This window comes from Wasmannia auropunctata, unplaced genomic scaffold, assembly GCF_000956235.1.
Source record: "Wasmannia auropunctata unplaced genomic scaffold, wasmannia.A_1.0 LD336078.1, whole genome shotgun sequence".
Classification (NCBI taxonomy): Eukaryota; Metazoa; Arthropoda; class Insecta; order Hymenoptera; family Formicidae; genus Wasmannia; species Wasmannia auropunctata.
The window spans coordinates 5,780,412-5,796,059 of NW_012026812.1; the positions used below are offsets into that span (position 1 = coordinate 5,780,412).

General features: G+C 32.6%; 2 protein-coding genes across 2 annotated transcripts in view; both read left to right on the forward strand.

Annotated features, from left to right (window-relative positions):
- The window catches only part of LOC105449149, a 14,091-nt gene extending 2,531 nt beyond the window's left edge, over positions 1-11,560 (forward strand). The window contains exons 4-7 of the mRNA XM_011688150.1: positions 2,836-2,968; positions 3,055-3,244; positions 8,237-8,493; positions 11,508-11,560. Coding sequence (XP_011686452.1) covers positions 2,836-2,968; positions 3,055-3,244; positions 8,237-8,493; positions 11,508-11,560 — 633 coding nt within the window. The remainder of the gene's footprint in view (positions 1-2,835; positions 2,969-3,054; positions 3,245-8,236; positions 8,494-11,507) is intronic.
- LOC105449062 (ankyrin repeat and fibronectin type-III domain-containing protein 1) overlaps positions 3,190-15,648 on the forward strand; it is a 72,978-nt gene continuing 60,519 nt past the window's right edge. Inside the window, exons 1-2 of the mRNA XM_011688058.1 lie at positions 3,190-3,244; positions 8,237-8,493. The gene's annotated coding sequence lies outside the window, so the exon portion shown is untranslated. The remainder of the gene's footprint in view (positions 3,245-8,236; positions 8,494-15,648) is intronic.

A 15,648-nucleotide genomic window follows, 5' to 3' on the forward strand; every position in this document is an offset into this window, starting at 1 on the left:
ATTATTATTGATCTAATTTACGTCCACACCGCGATTATATCGCGTCAATCTAGCGAATTGCGAAATTACATGACACGGACTCGTGTAACATCCGTCTGCACGTATATTACAGCGACTGTGAAAATTAAATGATCTAGCGACCGCGTGCGTGTGCAGTTATAGTTTATCTAACTAACAATTAATTTATACGCTATCGCGTTACTTTGACATCAATAAACACGAATACTATATATATATATATATATATATATATCTATGAATAATTTATAATGTAAAAAAACGCATAACCAGGGAATGGAAAGTTACTTTTTAAAAATAACTAGTTATCGTTACTCGTTACCGAGTTAAAAAAAGTAACAAATTACCGTTACTAGTTACTAATTTTTAAAAATAACTCATTATCGTTACCGTTATTTAAAAAGTAACAATTCGATACTTTTTTAATGTTGAAACAAAATCAGTCTAAATAATTTAAGATGCAATTTTTCGTTTTAATATTAATAAAACTAATACAACAATGACACTAGACCGATATATAAAAATACAACTAGGAAAAGGAAAGCCTTTTCGATATAAGGTAGAGCTTCCAACTTCGTGCTTAATATTTCAAAGTAAATTTATATATATATCCAATTCTACAAACTATGTATCAATTAAATTTTTTTGGTCGATCTTGAAACGTAATTCAGTTGATATTTTTCACAATAAATTTTTCAAAGTATTTTAATATGTTTATAACGTAAATATCTTAATAAATTACTTGTCAATTTAATTTGTGATATTGATTGACTTATGGCATTCTTAAAATTAATGTTATAAACCAATCACAGAGCCATATTAATATTTTAAGACATTATTTAAACAATCTTAAAATGAGAGTAAACTAGGTATGTGAATACTACTAGCTTAAGACTGAAGATTCAATATATATACGAAAATTGTGTCATAAATACAAAAAGTAACGATAAAAGTAACTATATAATTCGCTACCGTTACCGAAAAAATGTAACTATACGTTACCATTGCAGTTACCAAAAAAATAGATTAATGCCGTTAAAATCCATTACCAAAAAAATAACTGTAACGGTAACGGCGTTACAAGTAAGTAACAAGAGTCCAATTCCTGTTTATAACGTAATAAACGCATAACCGCGGATTACTAAATGACTCGTGACAATAATTTCGCTGACAATAATTATTCTGTTGCAGCGCGCCCGTGCCGGAATGCAAACCCGAGAACAGATCGGCACGCGGTCCCGGGGGACGCCCGGCGCCGCTCTTGCGCTCGAGAACACTACCAGCCATCGTCGTGCCCGGCCTCAACATACTACAAGCTCAGATCGATGCCCGTTACAACGGTGACTATTAAAGAGACTAATACCACTTTGTTATCCTCTTCCGCGAATGCCTTACATTTTTTTTCGTACGAGTACTCTGCCATCATTGTGTTGCGCCTAGATTCATTTGTTACGATAATGTCTCTCTTCTGGCCCTCCCTTTCTGCAACGACCGTTGCTTGCAGCCTCTCCTTCGCGAGTTGCGTTTCGCGAGGCAGTTTCGAGTATACGCAGTAATCTTAAAACGCTCCTCTTGCATCCTCTCTTCGCTGGCAATCCGCTTTTGATTCGCGCGAATACAATTCCGCTCCTTATACCGTATTGTTCTATCACATTTTTCCTACTAACCGTTTCCCGTCGCAAGAGAAACAACAGATTGCGACAGCAAATGTTAATATTTACGAAAGATCGTAGTAATAAATAAATTAATAATCGTCTTATTATATTCGTATAACTTAGTCCTCTTTGCACGTCGTTAATGCATTTATCTATCACTGTGTAAGCATTTCAAATTGCCGCAAGCCAAGTATTCTTTCGGTATTTACTAGTATTTATTTAGTCGTAAATTTGAAAAGTTATCTAATAGTAGAAACATTCTCGACTCTCGCTAAGAATACGCGCCTAAAGCAGCCCCTCTTACATTTAATCATGGTCGTCTTTCGCTCGCATCCAGCGGTAACAACGGGGATATCGGTCGTTCCACCTTCCACGGACAATACGACCTGCGCGAAGCGCGGAAGCACGGCTTCCCATTGTACCAAGCTTCTTACACCGAGAATATCCTTTACGGACGACACGATAGGTAAGGTACTAAGAATTTATGGGATAAGTCGTAGAATGGGACTCTCTCGCGAGAGTTTATATATTGGGGCTTTCAGCACCGAGTCGCGTTTACGCTTCAAAAACTGATGTTCTTATGCTACTCTCTCGCAGCCTTATACATATATGCCCACTTTTCTAAGCTCTCTCTCTCTCTCTCTCTCTCTCATTCTTCCCGTTTATGCATGCGAATCTAAGTAGACTTCCAATAGGAGATTGCTACTCGTAATTTTTCTACTAGGACTATCGATGAGTAGATTAGATATACGATGTACTAATTTTTTCTTAATGTACCTATATAACGCAGAGTTTGAGCATGTTAATAACGAAGTTATTATTGTAGTGTCATTGAAAAACTGTGAGCAAAAGTTCAGTGAATTTTTAATTATATGCACAAACCAGGTAACACATGCAACTTTGAAACGACGCAGTCGTATTTTTGCAAATAGTATATTATTTTCTCAGTATAAAGTACTTTTTTTAACACATATATGCAGTGTTTGTACATACATCCAATTTAATGAAAATTCGAGTAACGCACTTTATGTTATGTTTCAACAATAGAATTATTATACACTCTGTTTTATCGTGTAAAAAATCATGGAATATCGCTGAAAAATTGTACATTATATTTTATAATGATTCTCCTTTTCTTTCAGAAAATACATTTTGTTTTTAGAATTATCCGATGTTGAAGAAACATGAATCGTATTGCGAGAACGGTATCACAAAACTCATTCGCTTCGTAAACGCGCGAGTGCAGGTTCGTGAGGGTGCCGAGGGAGTTGCCGGGGATGGATTTTACGCGGCCGGTATTGACTCCCGGGCAGCTCGCCGAGTGATCGTTGATTGCGCGTCCAGTCGCGCGATTCCTCATGTCGGATTTCCTCTGTGACAGAACGCCGCGTCTCCGACTCCGGTCCAGCGAGCAGGGAATCCTCCAAGGAGCATTCAGCGAGGAGCGGCAGGCTGAGCGCCAGCAACATCGGCGGCGGCTCACAGCCCCTCAACAGGCTCGCGCGGCTCCTGAACCAACGGCCGAGCTTCACGCCGAGCGATGAAATTCCACGACGGCTCTCCTGGGAGAGGTACGTTACCGTGCCGCGCATCTCGATCAAAGCGCCGCTGCCGCGCCCGCGCCCGCGCCGCGATTTGATGTTCACCGTTCCGGCGAAAATCAAATCGCCACGTCCCTTGCAATCGTATTACCGCCTACGATCAGATCCAAGACCTGACCTGACCTGATCTGACTGTAAAAGAACGATTGGACGAACTAAATGGGACGGATATTATAATTTCTGCGAGACGAGCAAATGAAGGCTGTATTTTTCAAGAACTGTAAGAAACCTCGGTCAAAAGTACCCTACTATGTAACGAGCAAATGGGGCAAGATTGGCTCCAATCAGCGATCGACACAAAGAGATATATCAGTTAGATCCGACGGAATACGAAATTAGATGGAAGGCCAATAGACAAACGTTCCGCTCGGCGGAAACTGCTTAATAATCGCACTCAACATTTGCTTTGCAAAGCGTCCTCGCCGGATCAGAATTAAATTTTGGATTGGCCGTTGTACCGGTCCGTTGTAAAGCATCGAAGAAATTGCATATTCTTTATTGAAGTACGAATATGAATAAGCTCGATTTTTTCCAAGTTTTGATCTAGAATAATAAGTGGAAATTGATTGATATGAAATATACAATTAAGTAGAACTAATCCGGTCTAACAATTTGATCAAAGACCGAATCTTAACTCTTAGTTAATACACTGAGAGAAAAATTTTTGATATTTGTAACTATAATTACAAAGTGCCATAATTATGAATATTACTACTATAATGTTAGTAATAATAATTATATGTATAGTTTTATCAATAAATATATGTATATATATAGTTGATATATATATTATATAGTTGGCCCTAAAAATGACTGTAAATTATAGTTAAATAATGATAATTTCAATCATTTTTATGGTAATAATAACTATAATGTATAATGAATTTTGGTGCTGTTGTATATTTGTTGATAAAACTATATATATAAAATTATTATTACTAACATTATAGTAGGTAATAATCATAATTATGGTACTTTGTAATTATATGTTACAAGTACCAAAAATTTTTCTCTGAAGTGATTCTCACATACGATGATTTTCTGGTTTGGACTACACTTTGGGTTGTTCGTATCTGAATAAATTTCTATCACTTTTACAAGTATATAAAAATGATTAAGCGATTCTTACATTTTTAACATCTTTAGAAAGCATTCGTGAGATTATGTGCTAAAAAATTGTAAATAAATATTATAACTAATTATAATCGACATGAATGATTCAATCGTAAGTATTAAGGATTAATAATACCTATTTCTACGTGATTTCATATACATTTTCCGGTTTTGTGAACTATAAATCGCCGAACTTTTGGTCTTGAAGTACAATTCTAATAGAAAATTGGAATAGTAATATTAAAAACAAATACAAATTTAATACAAATTAAATAACTATTTAATTTAATAATGCTAATGCTAATAAACATCTTTAAAGTAGTGTAAAGAATTTATTGGGAAAAATTTTACTCTAGTCGAGGTTTGAATTTGGATCTCCCTATTATCTGGAACGAACCTGATCTTACAGCTTTAATCAAATGTATTATAGGTACCTTATCATTATTTAATGTTCCAGCTCAAAAATTGATTTATGACACATTCGCTATAAATTGTTCTTTGTTTTATGAAGCTTTTAAACTGTATGTACATACACAGAAAAAATTTGTTATTAAATTTAACACATTTCACGTGTCCCAAACGGTCCACTCAAATTTTTGTTGTCAATTTAACACAAGATGAATATGTTAGAAAATAACACAAATAACATTTAAAAATTAACACCGCAAAAATATAATACTGACACAATTTGGAAATACTTTGAAAAGAAACATATTTCTTTAGTAAAATTAGTATTTGCTATGTTAAATACGTAGTTGTACGTATTTAAATCAATACGTACAACCATCTTTTACTCATCTTATCTTACAATTTACATTTTAAAACTACATTATTTATTCAATTATTTATAAATTGTATTATTTTTACACTAAAAAATATTAAATAACAATTTTTATTATAAAATATTTAAATAATCATATCATGTCAAATTAACACTGAGATATATTAAAATTCTGCATTAAATATTTTAAAGATTTGAATTGTTCGTTAGGTAAAAGAACTTCGGCTAAATGAAAATAATATAGGTGCCTATAATATTTTTGGTCAAGGCTGTGTCTATTTTTATCAAAAGATTCACAAAATAATCTGTAATTGACTATTTAGTGATCCTCTTGACAGCAGTCCCTTCATCACGCTGTCTACATCTGCCCGTCTCCGCAGAGACGGTCTTATTCGCATGACTTGCGATATGATCGAGCACATTTATTTCGCGTGACTATAGAAATATTAGATTATTAAGGAACATCTTGGTAAAGTAATGATGTGCATAAATCGCTCGTGCTTAGTGAATTCCTCCGGAAATGATGGCGATAAGTCATCTGGACGATAAAGGGCCTCGAAAAGGAAAAGTGATTGTATTATAACGGATAATGTCGTTTCTTAGGGAAAGATACTGAAAATAGGAGATCACGTGTGTGGCTATAGACGCCGCGCGTACATACGCGTTTTCATAAAATATTATGATTGTTCTCGTTTGGCAAATAAGGCACGGACATCAGGTTTCTCATTGAAATCGATGACCGGCGAGCGCCGGAACGGTTTCCTAGTTAGTGATACTATTGTGAGTATGCTTTTATCGATCGTGTCGATGAATAGCGCTTTGATAGATTTCCTGGTGCGGTACCTCGCGCTCGTATAGGCCGTTTTCATGTAAAGTGGAAAGCAATTTTCCTTGAATACATTTCCTATTTCGTAAACACACAAATTCTATTCCCGAGAACAGAAGTGCTGATTGTTTTAGAGATATCCCTCTCTGCGAACGCTCAGCCTTGCCCTTTCGATAGACTTGACATTATTATTATTATGCCTTCAGTTACGAAAATTGCTTCCAGAATTAAAATACAAATGTCACGGAGTTATTTCCAAGGAGCGAACGGTATTTCGACTGCGTTCACGAGGGAGAATCAAGGCCAAGTACTCGGAGCCGTCACGATGAAAGTAATAGGCTTTTTCGTTAATTCCACGCTAATGTTAATACCGAAAAAAGTATCTCTTTTCGTGGAATTGAACGCAATTAGCCCAGAGGGGCGGCCCTTTGTCGTTCTTATCTCTCGGTATCTTCCTAAGTAGAACAACAGGCCACGATAACGTTAAAATTAATCAATTGATCGAAAAGTGACATTTAATAATCATTTTTGGTGCCATTTAACATCATTTTGATACCATAATGACTTTTTGTTTTGTTTGAATTATCTCTTATCGTTGATGCTATTTACGTAACTTCGATCTCTTTAATTTCAGCGTAAATCAAGACTTATCTCAAGCACGAGTGTAATTGTTTTCTTATATTAAGCAGGATTGGCTCTGGTATCTGTTTGTAATGAAAGTTTCTCATTCCCCATACATCCCTTGAACTTTATAAAATCTTAAATTTATTAATAACAAATATGACGCAAAACTCGATCGGCATTCCTCGATTTTTAACTTATATTTACTGTTTTCAATAACAAATCGACCTTGAAGATTTTCTTTTTGGATTGCTGAAATATGAAATCAAAATTTTTACACACGTAATAATACAACACAATTTCTTTTTTTTCGTAACTGAAATCAACAAGCTTTTCTATTGTTTTTCTACCTTTATTTTGATGCATTTTTTCTTTTATAGAATAATGTTAGTATTGTACATACATAGTATTGTACGAAATAAACAAAGAGCACATATAAACGTATGTAAATAATTTTGAACGATGCATGCATAAAATATTCAAAATACTACGTTACAAATAAATAATATATAAAAACCAATTCGTCACGCATTTTACGTATTATTTATTTTGCTATCAGTTTGATTTTTGATCCGGCTGGCTGAGGAATTGCTAATTTTGCACGCAGTCACATGTAAATGGTAACATTATAATTGGGAACTGAATAATTTGGTTTGCGATGGAGAGACACGAGCGTAGGTGTAGACGTACCTAGGACATCCCACTTCGAGTCATCTGGCGTCTTCATTATACTATAAACACGTATGCTCCCGTCTCGGCGATATTAAATTACCGTCACCCTCGAGTGGCGGTAGGTCGTACGGGGGAAACGCTTAAAACGGGGAAAAGCACCCTGCAGCCGCATGCACCAGCAGTTGGTGCGAACCGCGCCCATGAAAATGCATCGATCGCTTGATTTATGATCCTTGTCACATCAACGCGTCATTCACACGGAATGGACGGAATTCCACTTCTTTGCTGTTATCGAAGAGAGAGCGTGGAGCTCGCTTTTTTTCATCATGGATTACAAACTTTCCACGTGAAACGTGATCAATTAGATGTAGAGGATACGCCCGAAATTGCAAGCAGCTGGAAAAACGCACAATAAAGAAGTCTTCCATAATGATCATAATCTATTTATTGAAGAAAGATGTAAAACGTACAAATATCGTGTGAAGAAGAAAGTCTATTAACACTATTATTGAATTATCGAACTATTAATTATATATAGTTTTAATTAATATTATATTTCTTGTATGAAAGGATTCTTTGAAATTTTTGACAATTAAAGTACGAGTTATAATAATTGCTAATATTTAATAATTAAAGTACGAGCAATTTCTCGAGCATTAGATCCATTCCATATATTCATCAATTTTAATATTGTATTCATATTATTGAAAAACTATTAACAAAACTTTAAATTAAAAATGTTTTTAACAATTATGTCTTTTGTACTGGTAAAATATTTGATTTTTCATTATTTTTTTTATTTCTATACTTAACTTATATATTCGTTTGTATTTTTTAATGAGTAAGAAACGCGTGTGTACTTTTAGTGTTAAATATTATACAATAATATACATCTTTTTTGCTTCAATTTCCATGCTATTCGTATTAATCAGATAATATCAATTGGCAGACGAGACTACAGTACGACGAGTTCCTGTCTGCCAAGGAGCAGTTCGATCGACAGCGTGGCGGAATGGGGATTGACAGGAATAGGGGCCTCCATCGATGGAAACAACGGCGCAAGCACCGGCAGTAGTTACGGCCTATTTGTTGAGCATCCGCCACCGAGAAGAAGTCCAAGTCCGCTGTTGGGAGCGAGAAACGATAGACTGAGCATAGTCTCGCCCAACATCGGCCGAAGGGTGAAAGGCCACAGAGCGATTGTAGGTAAGCCGTTACGTATCATTGAGAAAATGCACAATTTTGCGGTAAAGACCCCTTGCCGCCAAAAGACAGATATTTGCCAGCAAACACAGATTATAACTATAATATTGCAGCATTGTAATATTTCTGCAATATAATTGGAATGTTACAATGTTACTGCAACATTGCAGTTATAATCTATGTTTGCTAGAAAGATCGGTGGTGGATTCTTTGAATTTGAAGTAAATGCTCTAAATGCTCCTTTTCTTCCCGCCTTTTAAATTCTAAACGATTTCGAAGTCTCTAATTGAAGCTATTTCCACGAACGTTAACAGAAAGTTTAATTAATTAACTGGACGGGTACAGCGCCTAATCAAAAGAGAAGCGCCTCGACGCGCAATTTTGTGCCAAATTATTAACCGGGCGCGATTTTATGCCGGATGCTGCAATGTCTGCGAAATTAGAGCGACAGCTAGCTCGTTCAGCTCACATAATGTAATATACAGAGCGCTCGATATATTTACTTCTCACGGTGTATTTGGATATATATCCGTGGTAGTCGGCATCAGGGAATTACTGCGAGAGATTCCCTATTCATTTAAAGAAAGTAGTAATAAATTTATTTGCGAGCTCCGACTCAAAAGGCATTAATAATCGCTTTACCGTGCCTTTATAAACGGACAGTAACGTCTTGGAAACGCGAGATTTTACGCACGGAGAGGAAGAATTTGTAATTAAAGTGTAGATAAAATAAATTTTTTCTTTGCGCATTAATTAACGGAGAATCTTAATTTTATTACCGTCAGAGAGAAAGAGAGAGAGTTTTCAATCTTGCACGAAGATCTTGCACGAAATTCACACCGCCAGATTTAAATGATTGATTAATCCATACATATCCGCACGAAGTTTGCAACTTCCGCGATTAATCGAATTCAAGCTCGAATCGTTGAATCGCTCAGTAATTTAATATACGGCCGAAGTTGCAGCTTCGCCAATAATCGTTCGTAACAACGTAACGGCGAAAGTTATAAATTTCAATTATCCACCGACTGAGCGCAGTTTCACATGCACATCGATTAATACACACTTATTATAGTCAAATATTATTTATATTCAATGCCTACCGTATACATACAAAGCGCTACAATATTCGTCGCAGAAGCACGTGTGTGCCTGTTATATGAATGACCTGAAAATGTTCAATAAAGTATAAAGTACGTGCAACGGTTGCGAAAATGTAATATGGACAACTTTACGACATATCGTCAAAAGGACAAAGGATATTTTATGACAGCGTATAGACATCCCTTTTTTAATATTTGTCTATAAAATTGTCTATAAAAGCGACTACGCAATATGCGGATTAAATGCAGGCACACCAGCTGCGGGAGGGAAACTTGACCCGTTTAACAATCTTTTACTTGCAAACTCGCGAAGCGGATTTTGATTTTTTTTTCGTTTTTATTGCCAGTATAATATGCGGTCCATCTCGTAAAAGCGTGGCCAATGGCCATCCATACATTTTTTAAACTGTTGCAATAAATTTTACAACTTGAAATTTTATAAAGTAAAATGAACGCGCCGTCGCGTAAATAAGGCGATATGCTTTTCTTTATGAACGGTGTCAAATATTCAATCATTCTTCTTTATCAGAGAGACAATACTTTGGTTTAACGAGACAAGTTTGCCTATAACCACCATTTATGATAAAAGTGTATCTCGACAACGTCTGCCGCTCGGGAGATAAGCCCTCGAGGGAAAGTTTTGAGACATCGAGGATCGCTGTGACTTAAAGTTAAATTGCAAGAACGACATTGTTTAATCGGAATTCTCAACATTCGTAGGGCTAGTATCTATTACGTTTGCCACATTCGTAATCTCGATGAATTGGAGAAATTTGCTATTTTGAAAATACAGTCGAACCTCGATAACCTCGATAACTCGAACCTCTAGAACTCGAAAACCTCTATAAGACAAAAATTTTGATCATTCTCTTCGCTCTATTGCGGAAAACCTCTATAAATTAAAATAAAACCTACCTCAGCTTGAATTATTTGTCAGATATTTTGATGTATTACTCGTATTTTACCTCTGCAACTCGAATTTAAAGTAGCTAGACCTCTACAAGTCGAACTTTTATTGTCGCTGCCACTATAATTGGAAGTTGTAGCTATGTGTAAACATAAATAATTCAACACGTTTCTCTGTGTATAATATGACATGTAGTATTAAATGTGGAAACGCGTATTTCCAAATAATTCAAATGTGTGAAAAGTACACGTATAAAATAACTTTACACATTTAGCTCTTCTTACACATGAGTTTTACGTGTAATTATGAGAAAATGTGTATTAGATTGAAAAACAATTCTTAGCGATTTTTGATAAAAGGTTGGGCAAAAATACGAATTTTGTCCTTAAACTTTTATCTTATGTATAATATTCTATGTAGTTATAAAACACCGAATATTTTTAAATAATAATTACATGAATTTAAATTTACAATATGATAAGTTTATATAAATTTTTACATTTAAAGGAGGATGGGTAAAATGACCAAATATATAATATTTGCCTAATTGATGAAACCTTTCTTATGCATGTTTTCTTATGTTTTTTGATGTGCTGAATCATTTGCAAATGTTAATTTTAAACTGATATAATGAGAAAGTGTTGAAAATCACATTTAAAGTAGCAGTTTCGTCGAAATCTGAACAAAAATTCAAGAGTATGTAATACTTTCTTATCTTCTTTTTCTCTTTCTATCATCTTATATCCCATCCCTCTACTCTTACTTAATCTAATATCCATTCTGACATCACCTAATTTTACTCAGTTCAATCTAACATCACCCAACCTGTTCAACCCAAACTATTCCACTCGTAGCATGACCTAGGACCAATAACGGGCATGGCGGTTATCAGATCCCGTGTTTGTGTATGTGTTTAAGAAGTTTATAAATTATCATTATGTAGTTTTAACTGCTGTTTGCATAAAATTGCTACCATTATATGGTATTTATCTCATACTTATTGTTAGAAGTGATTCCTGAATCAGCAAGATATTATGATGATGATGACAATGACAACTAAACTATACATAATGATAATTTATAACGAACTTTTTAAACACACACACACACACACACAAGTATCGAGCATAAGACAAATAATGGTAGCAATATGCAAACAGCAATTAAAACTACATAATGATAATTTATAAACTTCTTAAACACATACACAAACATGGGATCTGATAACCGCCACGCCCGTTATTGGTTCTAGATCATGCTACGAGTGAAATAGTTTGGGACAGATTGGGTGTTAGATTGGGGATGTTATATTGAGCTGGGTAAGATTAGGTGATGTCAGAATGGATGATACTAGATTAAGTAAGAGTAGAGGGGTGGGATAGAAGATGATAGAAAGAGAAAAAAAAGATAAGAATTAAGTGTTACTCTTGAATTTTTGTTCAGATTTCGACGAAACTGCTACTTTAAATGTGATTTTCAATAGTTTCCAATCATATCAGTTTGAAATTAACGTTTGCAAATGATTTAGCACATCAAAAAACATAACAAAACATGCATAAGAAAGGTTTCATCGCTTAGGCAAATATTTGATTATTTTACCCATCCTCCTTTATTATTATACATTTAGTTTTTGATTTATTTTAAAATTACACATTTGGAGAAAATTGCATTTTAGAAAAAATATATTTGCAAAATAATCGCATTAGGTAAAATAGACGATTTTAAGGTCTTAATATGCGCGTTTGACCGTTCCAAATGCAAAAAAAAAGAAAAAGAAAATATTTCATGAAATTATTAATAAATCTGAATGGCTGACTTGTCATTGCCTGATGATGCAATCACCAAAAGTAATAGTGCATGCATGATACCACATATTATTGTAACAGCATAATTTTATTTGAATGTTATGAAGATGATTTACCAGTTTTTGGAAAAGTTTGTGAAATATTTATTTTTAACAAAGAATAAATTTATATCAAATCACAAATTTCTAATATAATAAATTTTGTGAAAAAAGTTAAAGATTTACTATTTTCTTATCCACTTTTATCTTTTCTAATAAAAATTAGAAAATACATACCATTAATAAATTACGAACGTATTGAATTTTATGGATAAAATTATAATATAAATTTATTATAAATTCAAAATATTCAGTTTGTAATGTTGAGATAATTATAGAATTTCTTCGTTAAAAATAAATATTTCATCCACTTCTTCAAAAACTGGTAAATTATCTTCATAACGTTCAAGGCAAATTAAATAGATCAAAGAACAATTACTCTAAGTGTTACATAAAAAATTATGTTTTCAGAAATTAATAACGAGAGTATATTGTATAATAAGTAACCTATTTCTAACATCAAAAAGTTACAAATAAATGAGAATATTAGGCTGTGAGACAAATAATTAAATCAAATAATCAAATAATTAAATAAATACCTTTTAAAACCGACGCAATTCTTGTAACATAAATGTTTCTTTATTGTAAATTGTAGTAGATGTTTCGACCTTTGAATTGGGTCCTTATCACACGTATCTTGACAAGTATTGTTCCGCTTTAAACGCTGTAACATATAACTTTAATATTCTATTCGTTCCTACATTCTTGTTGAAATAATCAGAAAACTGATGTGTCAATTGATTTGATAAAGTCAATGACAGTAAAATAGAAGGAAAGAATCAAACGAGACAATAAGATGTGGATAGTCTCCATAAACATTTATTCGTTAACATGGAGACATGCTTCACCAAATCAAATTGACACATCAGTTTTCTGATCATTTCAACAAGAATGAAGGAGCAAATAGAATATTAAAGTTATGTTGCGGCGATTAAAGTAAAACAATATTTGTTAAGATACATGTACTGATGAGGATCCAATCCAAGAATCGAAACGTCTACTGCAATTTACAATAAAAGAATATTTACGCCACAAGAACTGCGTCGACTCTAAAAGGCATTTATTTAATTATTTGATAAAAAAAATACACATTTTAAATGTGTAATAATTTAATGTGTAAGCGTGTAAAAAATGCATTTAACTGCGTAAAATAACACAGATAAAATGTGTAAAAAGTGAATATGAACTACAAGATTTTACACACTTAAGTATGTAAAAATTACACACTTGGTTTTGCAGTGTAGTATATACTATACTGAGTAAAAAGTAGTAAACACAAGATCCTTAGTAAACATAAGACGAAAACTCAATTTTTTCTGAGATATAATCAATTTCTAATATTAGCATTTTAATATTATAACTGACTTACTAGTTTCTATGTGTCGCATGCAAAACGTAAAAAAAGAGGATAATCTTGCAAAATCTTTATTTTAATATTTACAAATTTCTTAGATTAGAATAATACGCTGACAATTTCAGCAATTTGTAACTGTGTAATCACCAAAAAGATCCGCAATCATCAATTGATGACAATTTACTAATTTCTGGTGAAATGATTCATTATAGAGTGTGTATGGAAATTGAATGAGGATATTCAAAACGCAGTTTGTAGACATTGAGGTAAATCTTCGTTGTGTGCAACACGTAGAGGCGAATAAAAGTTAATTAGGATATCAAAATACAAAATTGTTTATTTAATAAAATATATAATTATTGTCTTAATTGCTAGAAACGAATGAGCTTTCGACATACATTTATTAAGACATTTTTACTTATTGTCAGTATGGGATGTACTATCATAAATGCTGAATGTTTTCTGAACAACCTATATATTTCATTCAAAATTAACAAGGAAACGTAACTAAGTTTTCCTCCCTAATAAGCTTTGGATATGATAAAATGCAGACAAAGATAATAGACACATTTTTTTGTATTATAAATTCGGAGTCGCATGTTAAGAGTATAAAACTCCTTTGAAAAATATCGATTATTTTCTTTTAAAGCAAATATTGTCTAAACTACAAAAATGGAAAAAAATTTTTAAATAAAAGCTTAAATAGTTTCAAAAATACTTTATAATAATTATAAAAAAATTTTCTTTAATTTTATAAAATTATCTTTTTTAATAAAGGATATTAAAAACATTATTATTATTATTATTATTATTATTATATAATACTCTTGAATTAAAGCACTCAACTTTTAGTTAAAATTTTTTTTTCTATCTTTTATAATTTAAATGATATTCACATTGAAAGGAAATAACCTTTTTTTTAAGAAATAGTTTTTCGCCCCTTAACGTACAACTCAGTACTTATAAAAAATATATGTTTCTTATTTTTGTCTATTTTTATCTTTTTATATTAATATATTCAAAGCTTATTAAAACGAAGGGGGACACTTGGTTGTATCTTCTTGTAAGTATGTTGTTAAAACTTTCAATCTCAAAGAGTTGAATGTTGATTTTTTTTAATGAAAATTAGGACTAATAAGATTTTCGTGATCAAATATTGGCTCTATTGCAAGAAAATTGTAAATTAAATCATTATGGATTAAGTTCGTGCGAGCAAAATCTATATCGAATTTTAGATTAGATTCGCTATTGTATTTTCATCAATTTTAACATCGGATATTTCTAAAAAATTATTAACGAACTTAAAAAAAAAGTTTTTAATTTATATGCTTATTGTACTAATTTCACTATTTTCAATACATTACTTTGTATAAAATTGGAATTTAACCTGAATAAAAATCTTTGCATTTGAATAAATAATTAAAAAATGTAAATTGTGTGCTCGTAACTTTTGATGGTTTAATTATAACTTTTCATTTTTCATAATATTGCAGCTTCCAAACTACTCTATCTGAAATCTGAGAAAATCGAGATTAAAATAAAAGATTTTTGATTTCTAAGTATTAGATCTATTACTTAATATAGATCTAACATTAGTCATGAAAATCTCATATTAATTTTATTCTTTATAATAATAATAAATACTTTTCGAGAACTAAAAGTTTTAAAAATAAACTTTTATTTTTTTTTTTAATAAAATAAAACTTTTCCAATACGTATCATATGCCACAGATATATCGCGCTAAAATGAATTAAAATATCTCCTCTTGTTATACAATTTTAATCTAAATTTCCTCGAAATTCAGATAGAGCATTTTAGAAGCCAGAATTGTATTCGGCATCAAATTCTCTCTGTAAACTATCGGAAATGATTACTCAGTTTTATTTGGGG